This window comes from Saimiri boliviensis, chromosome 11 (assembly GCF_048565385.1).
Source record: "Saimiri boliviensis isolate mSaiBol1 chromosome 11, mSaiBol1.pri, whole genome shotgun sequence".
NCBI lineage: Eukaryota > Metazoa > Chordata > Mammalia > Primates > Cebidae > Saimiri > Saimiri boliviensis.
Window position 1 is genome coordinate 41898128 of NC_133459.1, and position 17332 is coordinate 41915459.

General features: G+C 39.7%; 1 protein-coding gene and 1 pseudogene across 3 annotated transcripts in view; both read left to right on the plus strand.

Annotated features, from left to right (window-relative positions):
* Positions 1 to 17332, plus strand: part of CFAP57 (cilia and flagella associated protein 57) — a 79885-nt gene that overhangs the window by 9167 nt on the left and 53386 nt on the right. For all 3 annotated transcript variants that reach the window (XM_039473798.2, XM_039473799.2, XM_074380665.1), the window contains exons 6-9: positions 743 to 895; positions 6435 to 6574; positions 7354 to 7519; positions 8260 to 8373. In XM_039473798.2, coding sequence (XP_039329732.1) covers positions 743 to 895; positions 6435 to 6574; positions 7354 to 7519; positions 8260 to 8373 — 573 coding nt within the window. The remainder of the gene's footprint in view (positions 1 to 742; positions 896 to 6434; positions 6575 to 7353; positions 7520 to 8259; positions 8374 to 17332) is intronic.
* LOC120366132 (5S ribosomal RNA) lies at positions 5648 to 5767 on the plus strand (annotated as a pseudogene).

A 17332-nucleotide genomic window follows, 5' to 3' on the forward strand; every position in this document is an offset into this window, starting at 1 on the left:
CACACACACAAATAAAATACAAAAATTATGAGTTCAGGAGTTTGAGTCCAATCTGGCCAACATGGCAAAACCCCATCTCTACTAAAAATACAAAAATTAGCCGCACATGGTGGCACATGCCTGTAGTCCCAGCTCAGGCAGGAGAATAGCTTGAACCCTGGAGGTGGAGGTTGCAGTGAGCCAAGATCATGCCACTGCACTCTAGCCTGGGCAACAGAGTGAGATTCCATCTCAAAATACACACACACACACACACACACACACACACACACACACACACACACGTAGCCAGGCATGGTGGCACGAGTCTGTAATCCCAGCTAGAATTGCTTGAACCATGGAGGTGGAGGTTGCAGTGAGCTAAGAGGTTGGTATACACTGCACTCCAGCCCGGGTGGAAGAGCAGGAGTCTGTCTCAAAAAAAAAAAAAAAAAAAAAAAAAAAAAATTAGCAGGGCGTGGAGGTGTGCACCTATAGTCCCAGTTACTTGGGAGGCTGAGGTGAGAGGATGGCTTGAGCCTGGCAGGTGGAAGTTGAATTGAGCCAATATCATGCCACTGTATTCCAGCCTGGGTGACAAAGCCAGCCCCTCTCTCAAAAAACAAACAAACAATAGGGGGATCCCAGGAAGCAGCCTGGTCTGAGAGTCTGTATGCTAAAGTTATCCAAGAAAACTCTGAAAGCCCGAGGACACACTCACACCATGGGGACATGACTGATAGCTGTTTTGTATCTTGAGCAGCTTCCTGTGGACCCGCAGAGCAATGATCCAAGTCAGTCTGACAAACAGGACATTCTCTGCCTGTGCTTCAGCCCCTCAGAGGAAACTCTGGTTGCCAGCACCAGTAAGAACCAACTGTACAGCATCACCATGTCCCTGACAGAGATCAGCAAGGTGAGTCTTCCCAGCAGTCATCCTTCCAGACCAGGTTCTGTGTGCTTGGCTGGGGTTCTGGTCACCATGTGGACAAATTTTAATCCAAATAAGTTAGCATAAACTCATGCACCCTCTTCATACAGAGCAAAACAAAATTCTAACTTTAAGATGTCCACACAGAAGCATGCAAATAGACTCAGTGGGACTGAGATTGCTACCGTAATGTTGGAGGACACAGTGACATTGTCTATCAGATGTAAATCCCACATATCCTTTTACCCAGAAATTGAATTTTAAGGCATTTAATCTACTGCTCTCTTTGCTCATGTATACAAATATGTATATATAAAAGTTTCTTTTTCCTTTTTATTGTTTTAGAATAACAAAAAATCTTGATATAAACACACCGCAGACATTACAACAAAAAAAGCACTGTTAAAGACAGAGATCATATTGTACTTAAAATGGCTCAGTACCAAGAAGATATTACAATTTTAAGTCTGCATGTACCTAATACCATGGTTTCAAAATATGTAAAGCAAAACTGGACAGAACAATAAGGAAAATAGACCATCTACAATCACAGTAGAAGATTTTAACATATCTGTCTCAGTAATCGTGCTTTTTAAATAACAGCTTAATTGAGTTATAATTCACATACAAATTGCCTATTCAAAGTAGGCAATTTGGTGGTTTTTAGTATCTTCAGAGTGTTATGCAACCATTATCATAGTCAACCTTGGAACATTTTTATCACCTCAAAAAAAAAAGCCCAAACCCTTTAGCTATTGTTATTTCTCCATCTTTCCAGTTATCACCCCTCTCCAACCCATCGCTAGGCAAACACTTACCTACTTGATGTCTCTCTATATAGATTTGCCTATTCTGGACATTTTACACAAACAGAATCATAAAATTTGTGGACTTTTATGACTGGCTTCTTTGACTTAGCATAATGGGTTTTGTTGTTCTGAGACAGAGTCTCTCTCTGTCACCCAGGTGGGAGTACAGTGGTACAATCATGGCTCACTCCAGCTTTGACCTCCTGGGCTCAAGCAATCTTCCCATCTCAGCCTCCCAAGTAGTTAGGACTACAGGTGCACACCACCTCACCCAGCTAGTTTTTGTATTTTTAGTAGAGACAGGGTTTTGCCATGTTGCCCTGAGCTCAGGCAATCCACCTGCCTCGTCCTTGCAAAGTGTGGGGATTACAGGTGTGAGTCACCACGCCTGGCCAGCATAATGTTTACAGAGTTCATGTTGTATCATGTATCAGTACTTCATTCCTTTCTTATGGCCAAATAATATTTAATTATATGGATATATTATATTTTATTCACCAGATTTGCACATTTGGGTTGTTGCTACCTTTTGGCTTTTATTAATAATGCAACTCATTTTTATGTGGACGTGTTTTCATTTCTCTTCCTAGAAGTGGAACTGCTGAGTCATATGGTAACTTCACGTTCAACTATTTGAGGAACTGCTATACTGTTTTCCAAAGTGGCTGGACCAATTTATATTTCCATAAGCAGTACATGAGCATTCTGATTTCTCTCTATCCTTGCCAAAACTTATTATTATCTTTTATATAGTAGCCGTCTTAGTGGGTAAGAAGTGGTATTTCATTGTGGTTTTGATTTGCATTTACTTGGTGATTCATGGTGAACATCTTTTCATGTGGATTTGATCATTTGTAATTCTTCTTTGAAGAAATGTCTATTCAGATTTTTTTGCCCATTTTAAAAATTGAGTCATACGTCTTTTTATAATTGAGTTGTAACAGTTGTTTATATATTCTAGATATAAGTCCTTCATCAGATGTGATTTGCAAACTATCTCCCATTCTGTGGGTTGTCTTTTCACTTTCTTGATGTTGTCCTTTGATGAACAGTTTTCAATTTTGATGAAATCTAATTTTTCTATTTTTCTTTTTGTTGGTTGTGCTTTTGGTTTTATATTTAAGAAGCCAGTGCCCTTGCTGTGGCCATGAAGATTTACCTCTATATTTCTTCTAAGAGTTTCTTAGTGCTAGCTCTTACATTTAGGTCTCTAATCCATTTGAATTCATTTGTGTATATGGCATGGTATAGGGGTCCAACTCTATTCTTTTGCATGTAGATATCCAGTCGTCACAGCATCATTTGTTGGAAAAGTGTCTTTCTCCATTGAGTAGTCTTGGCATCCTGTTGGAAATCAGTTGACACATGGGTTTGTTTCAGGACTCCCAATTCTGTTCCGTTGATCTATCTGTCTATCTTTATGCCAGTACCACACTGTCTTGATTACTGCTGCTTTGTAGCAAGTTTTAAAATTGGGAATTGTGAATCTTGCAACTTTATTCTTCTTTTTCAAGATTGTTTTGGATAGTTTGTGTCCCCTACAATTCCATATGGATTTTACAGTCAGCTTTGCAATTTGTACAAGAAGCCATCTGAGATCCTCATAGGGATTGCATCAAATTTATAGATCAGTTTCGGGACTATTGCCATCTTAACAACATTAAACCTTCCAATTCTAGAGCATGAGATATTTTCCATTTATTTAGATAGTCTTTAATTTGTTTCAAGAATGTTTTATAGTTTTCAGAGTATAACTTTTGCACTTCTTTTGTTAAATATATTATGAAAAATTTTCTTCTCTTTGATGCTATTGTACAATTGAATTATTTTCTGAATTTCATTTTTGGATTGTCCATTCCAGATGTATAGAAATATAATCAATTTTTGCATACTGATCTGTCTCCTGCAACCTTGCCGAACTCACTTATTAGTTTCAGTAGTTTTTGTATTAGGTTATTTTGGCATTGCTATAAAGAAATACCTGAGACTGAATAATTTATAAAGAAAAGAGGTTTAATTGGCTCATGCTTCTGCAGGCTGTACAGGAAGCGTGGTGCTGGCATCTGCTTCTGGTAAAGGTTCAGGAAGCTTACAATCATGGTGGAAGATAAAGGAGGAGTAGGCACATCACATGGCAAGAGCAGGAGCAAGAGAGGGAGGTGAGAGGTTCCACACACTGTTAAACAACCAGATCTCTCATGAACTCACTCATCACCCAGGGGATGTCACTAAGCCATTCATGAAAGATATGCCCCAGTGATTCGTGCACCTCCCACCAGGTCCCACCTTCAACACTGGGGATTACATTTCAACATGCGATTTGGAGGAGAGAAATATCCAAATTTTACTAGTTTTTTAGTGAATTCCTTAGGCTTTTCTATATATAAGATCCATTATGAATTAGTTGGTGTGCTTAATGGTGTCTCACGTTTTCCTGAGGCTCTGTAAATTTTTAATTCTTTTTCCTCTCTTTTCTTCATATTGCTTAATCTTTATTGATCTGGAAAGTTCACTAATTCTTCTGCCAGTTCAGATCTACTCTTGAGCACCTCTAGTGGATTTTTCATTTCAGTTGTGCTTTTTAACTCCAGAATTTCTATTCTCATAGTTCTATCTGTATATTGATGAGATCCTTTTATTCTTCTCTATTTGATGCACATCATTTCTATCTTTACTGCTTTATATATGGTTTCTTTTAGTTTTTTTTAAACACAATTGGAATGGCTAATTTCAAGCCTTTGGGTGCTGTCATAGGGAATCTTGTTACCTATGAACAGAAAAATGCAAATTAAAACAACTCTGAGATGCTTCTTTACAAGAAATTTCATGATTATATTGTCAAAAATTAAAAATCCAGTTATCACCAGAGATGTCTGAGGATGGGGGAGAATGATAATCCTAGCAAGGTGATAATGGCAGTGTAAACTGATACAGCCATTCTAGCAAGGAATCTGATTGTTCTTGGTCAAATAGAGAATGCATGTACCTTGTCATCCAGTAGTCTGCGCTGCATAGATACGAGGAGTCTGATCCTACAGAGCCCTTAAAGAACATGGACAAAGATATTCACCATAGTGTTTGTAGCAATGGAGAGTTGAAGATAATCCACATGTTCATCCCTAGTGGGAATGGAGAAGTAAGGTAGCTGGATGCGTACTGTAGAATATAAAACACCAGTTAGAAGCAATAAATTATACATACTGCAACATAGACATTCCTTAAAAATGTAGTGTTGAGAAGAGAGTAAAAAAGTACAGAATGGGATCTGAAGCACAATGTCATTTATAGAAATACAAAACAAATATGTATATAGTCAGTGACATACATGAAATCCATTTGTTGATACCTACTTATAGTAGGGAGGAACAGAAGTGAAAACTGAGAAAGGAGTGAAATAAAATAAAATTTGTCTTATATGAATTTATGATGAATCTCCGCAAGTCTGCTTCTGAGATGCAAAATAAAGAAAACAAAGACACAGAAATCAAGGAAATAAGAGATAATGTCATCAGATGAGATTTAGGATTGGAAGAAAAAGGTTGGAACGTTTGAAAAGAGAGAATAAGTAGTATGAAATACTTATCTTGGATGTTTAGAGTGTGAACTTATTGAAAAATATGGTAGAGTTACCAGGCAGCATTAAATGCCCACTGGAGGTTTGTGGTCATGCATTTGCAATGAAACCAGTAAGTCTGCTTGTGTGATTCCCCATCATTACGTGACTCCTCAGGAAGAGGGGTAAGAGAGAGTGTTCCTTTTGTTTTTAAGACAAGAGAGATCTGAGTGTATAAAAGCTAATAGGAATGTGCTCATAGAGACAGGCAGGTTGAAGATATTGGAGAAAGAAAGGGTAACAGATGGAGAAGAATAACAATAACCTGTGCCTGCCCCCCATCCAGGATAGCATCTCTTTCTTTGAGATAATAGGGTCTACAGCCATACCACCCTGAATGCACCTGATCTTGTCTGATCTCAGAAGCTAAGCAGGGTTGGGCCTGGTTAGTACTTGGATGGGAGACACTAAGGTAGGACTGAGTGGATGCAGATAAATTTATAAGTGGCAGAGGGCCAGAATTTGAAAAAGAAATTCCATCTTAGCCTTTATCTTGGCTTGTGAACAGACCTAAATATGTACATCTCATTAAATTTCCCAACTGTCACTCCTCATTCAGGTGTTCCAAAAACAAGGCCTCTGAAGACAGACATCTGTAACTTATATAACCAGTACAGTAGGATGCAATTCAATTTAAAATCATCCATCCAACTCTCATTTGCTACTGGTGATAATTAGTACAGTCTCTCCAGGGAGAAACTTGGCATTACTTATCCAGATCCTTGAAAATCATTCATACAATTTTTCCCAGTTTTCCACTTCTAGAAATGTATGCTAAGGAAATAATCAGAGACACAAATACTTGTGCAAGGATATTTAGTCTAGTATTATTCCTATAATAAGTAACAAAAATTGGAAGCCACTTAAATGGTCCTACGGTAGAGGAAGGGTTAAATTCAATTCTAAGATAGCCGTAGAAGAAAAGATTTTACTGCCATTAAAATAATGTTAAAAATAATATTGGCTCAGGAAAGTATGCATAATATTCACACAGTTTAGCCACAGCCTGATTCCCGGGCACCCAGTCTAATTAATGTTTATGGGAACCAATTAGAGCTGACGTTGCTCACTCTGCGGATCTTGTTCTGTATGCTTTCTCTAGGGGGAGGCTGCTCACTTTGAGTATTTGATGTATCCATTACACTCAGCATCCATCACCGGTCTAGCTACCTGCATCCGAAAACCCCTCATAGCCACCTGTTCTCTGGATCGATCCGTCCGCATTTGGAATTATGAAACAAAGTAAGGAATGAGAGGCTTGCCTACTTTCATATGCAAGATTCCAGATGTTAATTTGTTTATGTGAATTATTTTAATTATAGTGTTCCAAAATTTAATTACTTAAAAGCTTTCAGTTGGAAAGGAGTTTTTAAAAATCAAGTCAGCCTACCTGTTTCTCACTCTTGCATGGGCTAGAAAACAACTTTGTGGTTTATTTAATGCTTACCACACGCCAGACACTGGGGACATGAAGATAACACCGAGTCTCTCACCTTCTTACATAAACTCCTGTGTCCCTCCAGCTCTCCTATCCCCTTGTTTCCCACAGGAACTGCGCTTTGCTTCATGGAGCTCTCCAGACCCTTTCTTCCTCCTCTTTCTCCGAGGACATCACTATCCCAACCACCCCCAGCTCCCTCCTGATTTTGCCTTCTGGCACAGCTTCCCTTGGAATCTCCAACCCTAGATAGACCCCCAACCCCCACTGTTTCCTTTGTTCTTATGTGCAACTTCTGGGGCTTCTGGGGAGAAAACACTTGGGCAATATTCATGAATTTTGGAATCTAAACTGAGCTGTGTCTTCAGTTTCGCTAGACAACACCTTGACCAGTCTCCCTATCTACCATACTCCATGCTGGACATTATCCCCTAATAACCAAAATCTAGAAAAGAGAGGGACCAATAATTGTACACAGTAGTATATTTCAAATACTCTGATAACAATATATATCAGATACAGTGGATGACTGGAGGGATTTAGTGAGCCAGGCTTATAATTCAGTAATTGGTCTTTTTCACAGCACTCTGGAACTATATAAGGAATATCAAGAAGAGGCATATTCCATCAGCCTTCATCCATCTGGACACTTTGTTGTAGTAGGGTTTGCTGACAAACTACGCCTCATGAATCTACTCATTGATGATATACGTTCTTTCAAAGAATACTCTGTTAGGGGATCCAGAGAGGTAAAAAAAAAATCCACTAGAGACCAAGTCCAGTTTCTTAGAAAACGACAGCTGAAAAATCAGGAACTAACATGATCTGGGGAGGTGGGACCAAAATCTGCCTTGGAGAACTATAGTGGCTTAAAAAGACGGGGAGGGGAAAATCCAGTTCTTTTCCCAGCAACCTTGTTGAGTATATGGTTCCATCCCCATTTCTTATGTCTGCCAGAACATTTCACTGAACCTAAAACCTTGTGAGATACCCTATGATAAGTCCTGTCTGTAACTGTGGAGCGTTAACAAATATTTAAAAAGAAAAGTAATTTCATAATCAGAGTCACGACTAGGAAGGTGAGGTTGGAGATTGGGAGGAGCCAGGACAAACTAAGCATGAATGGTGGGAGGCAATAAAGAGCTCAGTGACTTTCCCCGAGAGGACTTGCAGAAACAAGGCAATGATTTCAGGAATTACTTCCCCAGCTCTGAAATGTGCTTCTGCAGGCGAAATGATTGCTTGTGGTTCAAACAACTTCATGATTTGTGGGCCTGGCAGCGTCAGCATCTGGCCACTGTGAGTTACAGGAATAGTGAAAGTGTTGGAAATTGTCAGCCACCCCTCAGTCTCATTTGTACCTTACCTCCACTCCCACCCTCACACAAGAGTCTAAGCCTGAACTCATTAGGAAAAGCGACTCTCGACTGTAGCTTCTAATTAGACTGCTCCCTTCCTGCTTGCTTGCTGTCTTGCTGTGTTTCCCTAGTGTTCCTTTAGCAACGGAGGTCACCTGTTCGCTGCAGTCAATGGAAATGTGATTCACATTTACACCACCACGAACCTAGAGAACATCTTAAGCCTGAAAGGACACACAGGGAAGGTGAGTGAACAGTGTCCGGGGAAACAAGGGGCACAGGGCCAGGCATCCTGCCAGCCAGTGGGATTCAGGTGAACAAAAGAGAGGTGGTTCCTTTCCTCATGGGTTCACTGTTTGGGGAAAGAGACAGTAAAACAAATGCACAGACAAATGTGATTACTAACCGCAGTTCCACTGAAAGAAAAACATGGTGTTGTTACGAGAGAAATAATGGGCTGGACGCAGTGGCCCACGCCTGTAATCCCAGCACTTTGGGAGATTGAGGCAGGTGGATCACCTGAGGTCAGGAGTTCAAGACCAGCCTGACCAACATAGAGAAACCCCATCTCTACTAAAAATTCAAAATTAGCCGAGCATGGTGGTACATGCCTGTAATCCCAGCAACTCAGGAGGCTGAGGCAGGAGAATCGCTTGAACCCTGGAGGCGGAGGTTGCAATGAGCCGAGATCACACCATTGCACTCCAGCCTGGGCAACAAGAGCAAAACTCCATCTCAAAAAAAAAAAAAAAAAAAGAAAGAAAGAAAGAAATAACAAAGTAGGTGGCAAACTTTAGGTGGCTGTATTTGCAAAGGCCTGGTCCTGTAAGAGTGAGTAGGAGTTAATCAGACAGAACTGGTGGGGATAATCATTGTGGATGGGGATCCAGAGACCTGAGACGTGTCAGAGGAAGCGAACGCCTGTGGGCCTGGAATGTGGAACTGGGATAAACCATGGGGGAAAGAGGGGCTGAGAATGGAGAGGTCACAGGGGCCCAAATGCATGGAAACTTGTAGGCCTTGTAAGGATTTTATACCTTATCCTTCTTGTTCCTTGAAATCATTGAAGACTTTCAGGACAGAGAACGATGTGACCAGATTTGCATTTTAAAGGATTGTTTTGGCTGCAGAGTGAAGTCTATTAGATGGGACGAGGGTAGAAATGGTAAAGAGGCTATTGTGGATATCTACACCATAGATAATAGTAGTGGTGGTACAGTTAGGGAGAAGTGGATGGATTCAAATGATTTTAGAAAGTAAAATCGTGGCGGCTCATGCCTGTAATCTGAGCACTTTGGGAAGCTGATGCAGGAGGATCGCTTGCACTCAGGAGTTCGAGACCAGCCTGAGCAACATGGGGAGACCCTGGCTCTACAAAAAGTAAAAAATATTAGCCATGTGTGGTGGCACACACCTGTGGTCCCAGTTACTTGGGAGACCGAGGTGGGAGGATCACTTGGACCCAGGAGATCAAGGATGCAAGGTCCATGATCACACCACTGCACTCCAGCCTGGGTGACAGAGTGAGACCCTGTCTGAAAAAACAAACAAAAAAAAGAACAAAAGAAAATAAATCATTAGGTCCTAGAGTCGTAGATTAGATGTGAGGCATGATTAAGAGGGAGAGGCGTGGAAAGGGTAAGAAGAAGTCAGCAGATGAATTTGGAGAGAAGAGGCCACTGGAAAAGAGAGGCATTCTAGGCAGAAGGACTTGCTGCCGATGATTAAATGGAGGCATGAAGTAGGATGGTGCTCTTTGGTTCATATGGCTGGAACACTGGACACTTCTGAGTGATGGTAAAGAGGGAGTAGGAAAGATTGGCCACATCATAGAAGGTAGTGTGTGCCATGCCAGGGAGTTGGACTTTAGCCTCTAGGTAACGAGAAACAGTGAAAAGGAAAGGATTTAAGCAAGAAAGTAATGAGATCAGAAAGGTAACTCTAAACAGTACTGAGGAACGATTAAAGTGGAAGGAAATTGGAGTGATAGAGAGCAGCTAGGACATGAAGGTGAAAGTTGGGTTAGGAACTAAACCATGACTTTAGTAGCGGAGGCAGAGAGAAGAAAGAGATTAAGTTCCATTTTGGCCATGTTACATTTGATGTGCCCAGAAGTGTGGTGTGTGTGTGGCGGTCATGAGAGAAGTCAGGGCTGAATATGAAGATTTGGGGAATTAGAGAGTAGAGGATGTCAGAGGCATAGATTAGATCACCAAGGGAATCTCAGAAGAACATTGGACAGGAGAGGGGAGACCAACATTTAGGAGACTGGTGAAAGAAGAGGAGCCAATGAAAGACTGAAAATGAAGAAACCAGGAGAACTTGGAATCAGATAATTGTCTCAAAGAAGCCGAGGAACTAAACAATTTCTGAAACGTTGAAGTGGTTGGTGGTACTCGATATCAGAGGGAGGTCACGTAAAGTCCAAAACTGACTGTTGACTTTAGCAAATAATAGGTCATTAAGTATATGGTTCCATCCCCATTTTCTTTTTTTTTTTTCTTTTGAGACGGAGTTTTGCTCATGTTACTCAGGCTGGAGTGCAATGGCGCGATCTCGGCTCACCGCAACCTCCGCCTCCTGGGTTCAGGCAATTCTCCTGCCTCAGCCTCCCGAGTAGCTGGGATTACAGACACACGCCACCATGCCCAGCTAATTTTTTATATTTTTAGTAGAGACGGGATTTCATCATGTTGACCAGGATGGTCTCAATCTCTTGACCTTATGATCCACCCGCCTCGGCCTCCCAAAGTGCTGGGATTACAGGCTTGAGCCACGGCGACGGGCCCCATCCCCATCCCCATTTTCTTATGTCCACCAGAATATTTCATTGAACTTCAAACCTTGTGAGATCTCCCCATGATAAGGAAAAATAAATGTGTGGGAAGTGAAAGTGCTATTTAAACACAAGCATTTTTGTTTGTTTTTGAGACAGAGTGTCACTCTGTCACCCAGGCTGGAGTGCAGTGGTGCAATCTTGGATAACTGCAACCTCCACCTCCTGAGTTCAAGCAATTCTCCTGTCTCAAGCTCCCAAGTAACACAGGCATTATTAGTAAAAGCTCCTAAGCCTCCTCAGCTTCAACAGTGTAATTAGTCTTCAAGTGACTGTGGAGATACAAATGATGCCCCAGCTCACCAGTCCAGGAAAACAGCCATTTGTTTCATCACTTTACAAGTACTTAAAACACTCGTCTCTAATTAGGGGTATGTGTTAGAATTACATTTAGAACATTTTTTACAAGTACAGATATAAGATGAAGCTAAAGCCATGCATACAGGGAAATTTATAGCTTTAAATACATATACTGCATTGGAAATAAAAAAAAAGATACATAAGCATCCATCTCAAGAAGTTAGAAAAAAAATAGCAAATTAAATTCAAATAAAATAAAAGGCAGGAAATAATAAAGATAAGAGCAGAAGTTAATAAAATAGAAAACATACAAAAGGTCATCAGAAAAAAGTTCGATTCTTTGAAAACATGAAATAAACAAACTTTTGGCATGACTGATCAAGAAAAAAGTAAAAGTGAGGAGATACCAGTAACCAATAAAAAGGGATATCACTGAAGGTCCTATTGACATTAAAAAGATCCTAAAGGGGGCTGGGCACGGTTGCTCACACCTGTAATCTCAGCACTTTGGGAAGCTGAGGCAGGTGGATCACTTGAGATCAGGACTTTGAGACCAGCCTGGCCAACATGGTGAAACCCCATCTCTACTAAAAATACAAAAATAGTCAGGTGTGGTGGTGCATACCTGTAACCCCAGCTACTCAGGAGGCTGAGCCAGGAGAATTGCTTAAACCTGGGAGGTGGAGGTTGCAGTGAGCCGAGATTGGGCCTCTGCACTCCACCCTGGGCTACAGAGTGAGACCCTGTCTCAAAAAAAAAAAAAAGTCTGAAAGGCTGTTACAAACAACTTTATGCAAATAAAGTTGAATATATAGATGAAACTGAAAAATTCCTATAAAAATTGAAAAATTTCTTTCTACAAAGAAAACTCTAGGCCCAGATCTTATCACTGGGGAATTTTATCAACATTTAAGGAAAAAAAAAAACAAATAACACACTAATCTTGAAAAACACTGTTCTAGAATTGGAGAAAGAGGAAATACTTTCCAATTCTGTTCTATGAGTCCAACATAATTGTAATACCAAAAATCTGTCACAGATACCACAAGAATAAAACTAATAATAAGTCAGTCTTTTTCATGAACATAGAAAAGTCCTAAACAAGACATTATCAGACCAATCCAGCAATATGTGCAAAAGATAATACAACATGACCAAGATGGGATTATTCGAGGAATGCAAAGTTGTTTTAGGTTTTGAAATCAGTTAATGTACTGTACCACGTAAACATAAAAGAATAATCAGATGCTTACCTCTGTAAATGCAGATACAATAAAAATTGACAAAAATTTAACATTTATTTGATAAATATTCTAAAAATTTTTTGGAACGATTTTTCAACTAATTTTTGTTCTAAAAAATTTTAAGAACAAAGTCTAGTCATATTCATGATGTTTTTAAAAAGCACTTAACAAACTAGACATAATGGGGAACTTTCTAAATTTTATGTGAGATATTTACAGAAAACCTACAACAAGTAGTATACTTAATCATGAAATTATGAAAGCATCCCTCTGAGATGAGGACAATGTGATACTTTCTGTGAGCCTTTTACTGAGTCCTAAACCAGTGCACTAAAGTAAGAAAAGGAAATATAAGGTATAAAGATTGGAAGTGAAGAAGTTAAACTATTACTGACAACATGATTGGGTATGCAGAAAATTCAAAGAATGTTCAGATAAACTAATAAAATTAGTGAATCTAGGACTATTGTTGGAAATGAGTTCTCTATTTTTTTATTGCATTTTAGGTTTGGGGGTACATGTGAAGAACATGCAAGATTGTTGCATAGGTACACATGTGGCAGTGTGATTTGCTGCCTTCTTCCCCATCACCTGTATCTGGCATTTCTCCCCATGTTATCTCTCCCCACCTCCCCACCCCCCACTGTCCCTTCCCTATTTCCCCCCAACAGACCCCAGTGTGTAGTGCTCCCCTCCCTGTGTCCATGTGTTCTCATTGTTCAACACCCGTCTATGAGTGAGAACATGCGGTGTTTGATTTTCTGCTCTTGTGTCAGTTTGCTGAGAATGATGGTTTACAGGTTCATCCATGTCCCTACAAAGGACACGAACTCATCGTTTTTGATGGCTGCATAGTATTCCATGGTGTATATGTGCCACATTTTCCCTGTCCAGTCTATCATCGATGGGCATTTGGGTTGGTTCCAAGTCTTTGCTATTGTAAACAGTGCTGCAGTGAACATCCGTGTGCACATGTCCTTATAGTAGAATGATTTATAATCCTTTGGATATATACCCAGTAATGGGATTGCTGGGTCAAATGGAATTTCTGTTTCTAGGTCCTTGAGGAATCGCCACACTGTCTTCCACAATGGTTGAACTAATTTACACTCCCTCCAACAGTGTAAAAGTGTTCCTATTTCTCCACATCCTCTCCAGCATCTGTTGTCTCTGGATTTTTTAATGATCACCATTCTGACTGGCGTGAGATGGTATCTCAATGTAGTTTGATTTGCATTTCTCTAATGACCAGTGATGATGAGCATTTTTTCATATGTTTGTTGGCCTCATATATGTCTTCTTTTGTAAAGTATCTGTTCATATCCTTTGCCCACTTTTGAATGGGCTTGTTTTTTTGTTTTTGTTTTTTTTCTTGTAAACCTGTTTTAGTTATTTGTAAATTCTGAATATCAGCCCTTTGTCAGATGGGTAAACTGCAAAAATTTTTTCCCATTCTGTTGGTTGCCGATTCACTTTAATGACTGTTTCTTTTGCCGTGCAGAAGCTGTGGAGTTTGATTAGGTCCCATTTGTCTGTTTTGGCTTTTGTTGCCAGTGCTTTTGGTGTTTTGGTCATGAAGTCCTTGCCTATGCCTATGTCCTGAATGGTTTTGCCTAGATTTTCTTCTAGGGTTTTTATGGTCTTAGGTCTTATGTTTAAGTCTTTAATCCATCTGGAGTTAATTTTAGTGTAAGGTGTCAGGAAGGGGTCCAGTTTCTGCTTTCTGCACATGGCTAGCCAGTTTTCCCAACACCATTTACTAGTTCTCGATATTTTTAAAAGTGCATTTTTATGGAATAATTACAAACAATTAGAAAATGCCATTTAAGAGGTGGGTATGGGGCTGACAAAGGAGCTAAAGATGTGGCTGACAGGGTAGGAGTCATGGAGATACCCAAAGGGGTATCCAGTGGGTTGGGAGACTGGTTATTTATGGGTAGAGTGAGAAAATAAGCAAATATATCAAAGATAATGCGAGGCAGGTCTTTCACAGTTGGAGAAGGGAGTTACAAATATGTAAAGGGGCAGAGGCAACAATGAACCTTGTGGTTGAATTGAAATTGGAGGTATCCATGTGAGGTTATGGTTTTTGATCCACAGAGATATAGAAAACTACAGATCAATATTCCTTACGAACATAGACTCAAAAATCCTCAATAAAGTATTAACATATTGAATCCAGCAATATATGAAAAGAACTAGACCTCACTGCCAAATGGGATTTATTCTAGTAATGCAAGGCTGGTTTGTCATTCAAAAAGTATTGTAGTTCACTATATTAACAGGTTAAAGAAGAAAAACCAACTTCAAAAAAATGGACTTCAAATATTGATTGACTTAGTTCCAGGGAAATGTAGAAACCTTACTCTTACATAGCTCCACTCAGTCCTACCCTTTGTTTACTGTTGTTACCCACGTCACATCTTTATATGTTACAAACCCAGCAATGCATTGTTGATAATTATTACTTTATATAGTCTTATTATATCTTTTAAAGAAGCTGAGAGAAAACACTGAGAGCAAGTGTAAATTTCTAAAACTTCTTGCTTACCCTTTTGGTTCTTTTCATTTCTTCTTGTGGATCTGAGTTACATCTGGTGTCGTTTTCTTAACCCAGTAAAGCTTTATTCCTACATCACCTTTGTACTGTTATTGTCAAATATATTCTATTCATTACATTTCTTCATGTTATAAGCCAAACAGTACTCTCTCTATATAGTACTTTTGCATATATATGCAGTTGCTTTTTAAATCAGCTTAGAGAATAAAGAAGGTATAATATGCAATTATACTATCTCTTCATTACCTGCATAATTACCTCTACTGTGCTTTGGTTTGTTTGATTTTCCTTTTTTGTATGAATTCACATTACTGTCTGGTTACCTGCTTTCAGCATGAAGAACTTTCTTTACTATTTCTTGGAAGGCAGATCTTCTAGTAAAAAATTTTGTACGATTTTATCTGAGAATATCTTTATGTTCATATTTATCTTCATGTTTAAAATATGAAAATATGGTTTTGCTGGATATAAGTTTTTTTTCCCTACTCTCAGTACTTTGCATATGTCTCGTACTGCCTTCTGGCCTCCTTTGTTTCTGAGAGAAGCTAGATGTTGTGATTAATCATTTTTCTCTTCGGGCTTTCAATATTTTCTTTTCTTTCTTTTTTATCTTTTTTGAGATGGAGTCTCGCTCTTTTGCCAGGCTGGAATGCAGTGGCACGATCTCGGCACACTGCAACCCCCACCTCCCAGGTTCAAGCGATTCTCCTGCCTCAGCCTCCCGAGTAGCTGGGACTGCAGGTGCACACTACCACGCTCAGCTAATTTTTGTATTTTTACTAGAAACGGGGTTTCACTATGTTGGCTAGGATGGTCTTGATCTCTTGATCTCATGATGTGCCCACCTCGGCCTCCCAAATTGCTGGGATTACTGGTGTGAGCCACTGTGCCCAGCTGGCTTTCAATATTTTCTTACCTTTGGCTTTCAATATTTTGTTTTTGATGTGTCTGGATCTAGATTTCTTTGCATTTATCCTACTTGGAGTTTATTGTACTTCTTGGATGTGTAGGTTTATGTTTTTGAACAAATTTGAGATTTTTCAGCGTCATGTATTTGAATATTTTTTCAGCTTTTCTTTCTTCTCCTAGTGCTCCCATTACCTACAGTACACAAATGTGGGTGCATTTAATAGTTGCCCACATTTCTCTGAAACTCTGTTGATGTTAGTTTTTCTTAATTATTGTTTCTCTTTGTTCTTCAGATATTGCACAATCTCTGTTGATCTATTTCAAGTTTGCCAGCTTAAATGTACTGTTGAGCCCTTCTAGTGAATTTTTCATTTTGGTTATTGTAACTTTCAACTCCAGAATTTCCACTCCATTTTAAAAATATTTTCTGTCTTCTCTTTGATGAGACTTGTCATCATACCTTCCTTTAATTATTTAAGCATAGTTTCCTTTAGTTCGTTGAACATATTTGTATTAAGTACTTTGAAGTCTTTGCAAAATCTACCATCTGGGCCCCTTCAAAGGCAATTTCTATTGCCTGAATGCTTTTTTTCTCTCTTTTTCTTACTGGTCACATTTATTTGTTTGTTTATGTTTCCATTTTTTGTAGGCTGAATATTTTAGACAATATGTTGTAGCAGTTCTGATATGTGCCCCCAGGAGGTTGTTGGTTGGCTGGCTGATTATCTGTTTAGTGACTTGGCTGAGATGATTCTGTAAAGTCTGTTTCCCTGTAGTGTGCAGCCTCTCATATCCTTAAACGCAGATATTTTTCATGTTTTTCTTTTGGCCTGGCTACCTAGGGCTGCCCATGAGTTGCCTAAGCTGCTTATTAGTTACAGATTGTACATGAACCCCCTCAGCCAATTAGATTTTACCTTTTTTTCTACCAGATTTATGTGTAGCTTGGAAACTGCAGTCATAGTTCAGAGAGTTAATGGCGTTTGCATCATGTTCAGCCAGAGACTGGTAGTTTGGATGTCACCTCTCTGATTGTACATAAGCGGGTACAGCCTTGGGCATGCACACAGTCTTCCAGGCTGCGAGGGCTGAATATGATTTCATTTTTAAGTCTGACCTCCTAGGAGATGCCTCTGGGTTGGGAGAGCTTACTGCTCAGCGTTTGGTAGGCTGTTGTGTTTGGTAGGCCCATTGTGCCAGTAAGACTCTGCCCTGTGTTAACAGGTCTTTGCGTAGCTTAGGAGATGCTTTCAAGTTTTCCCCACATCCCGCTCTGACTGCACCTGAATCAGTACAACCTAGCACATACACAAGGCCTTCCAGCCCCTAGAGTTGTCGTTATCCCCGAAGAGCTC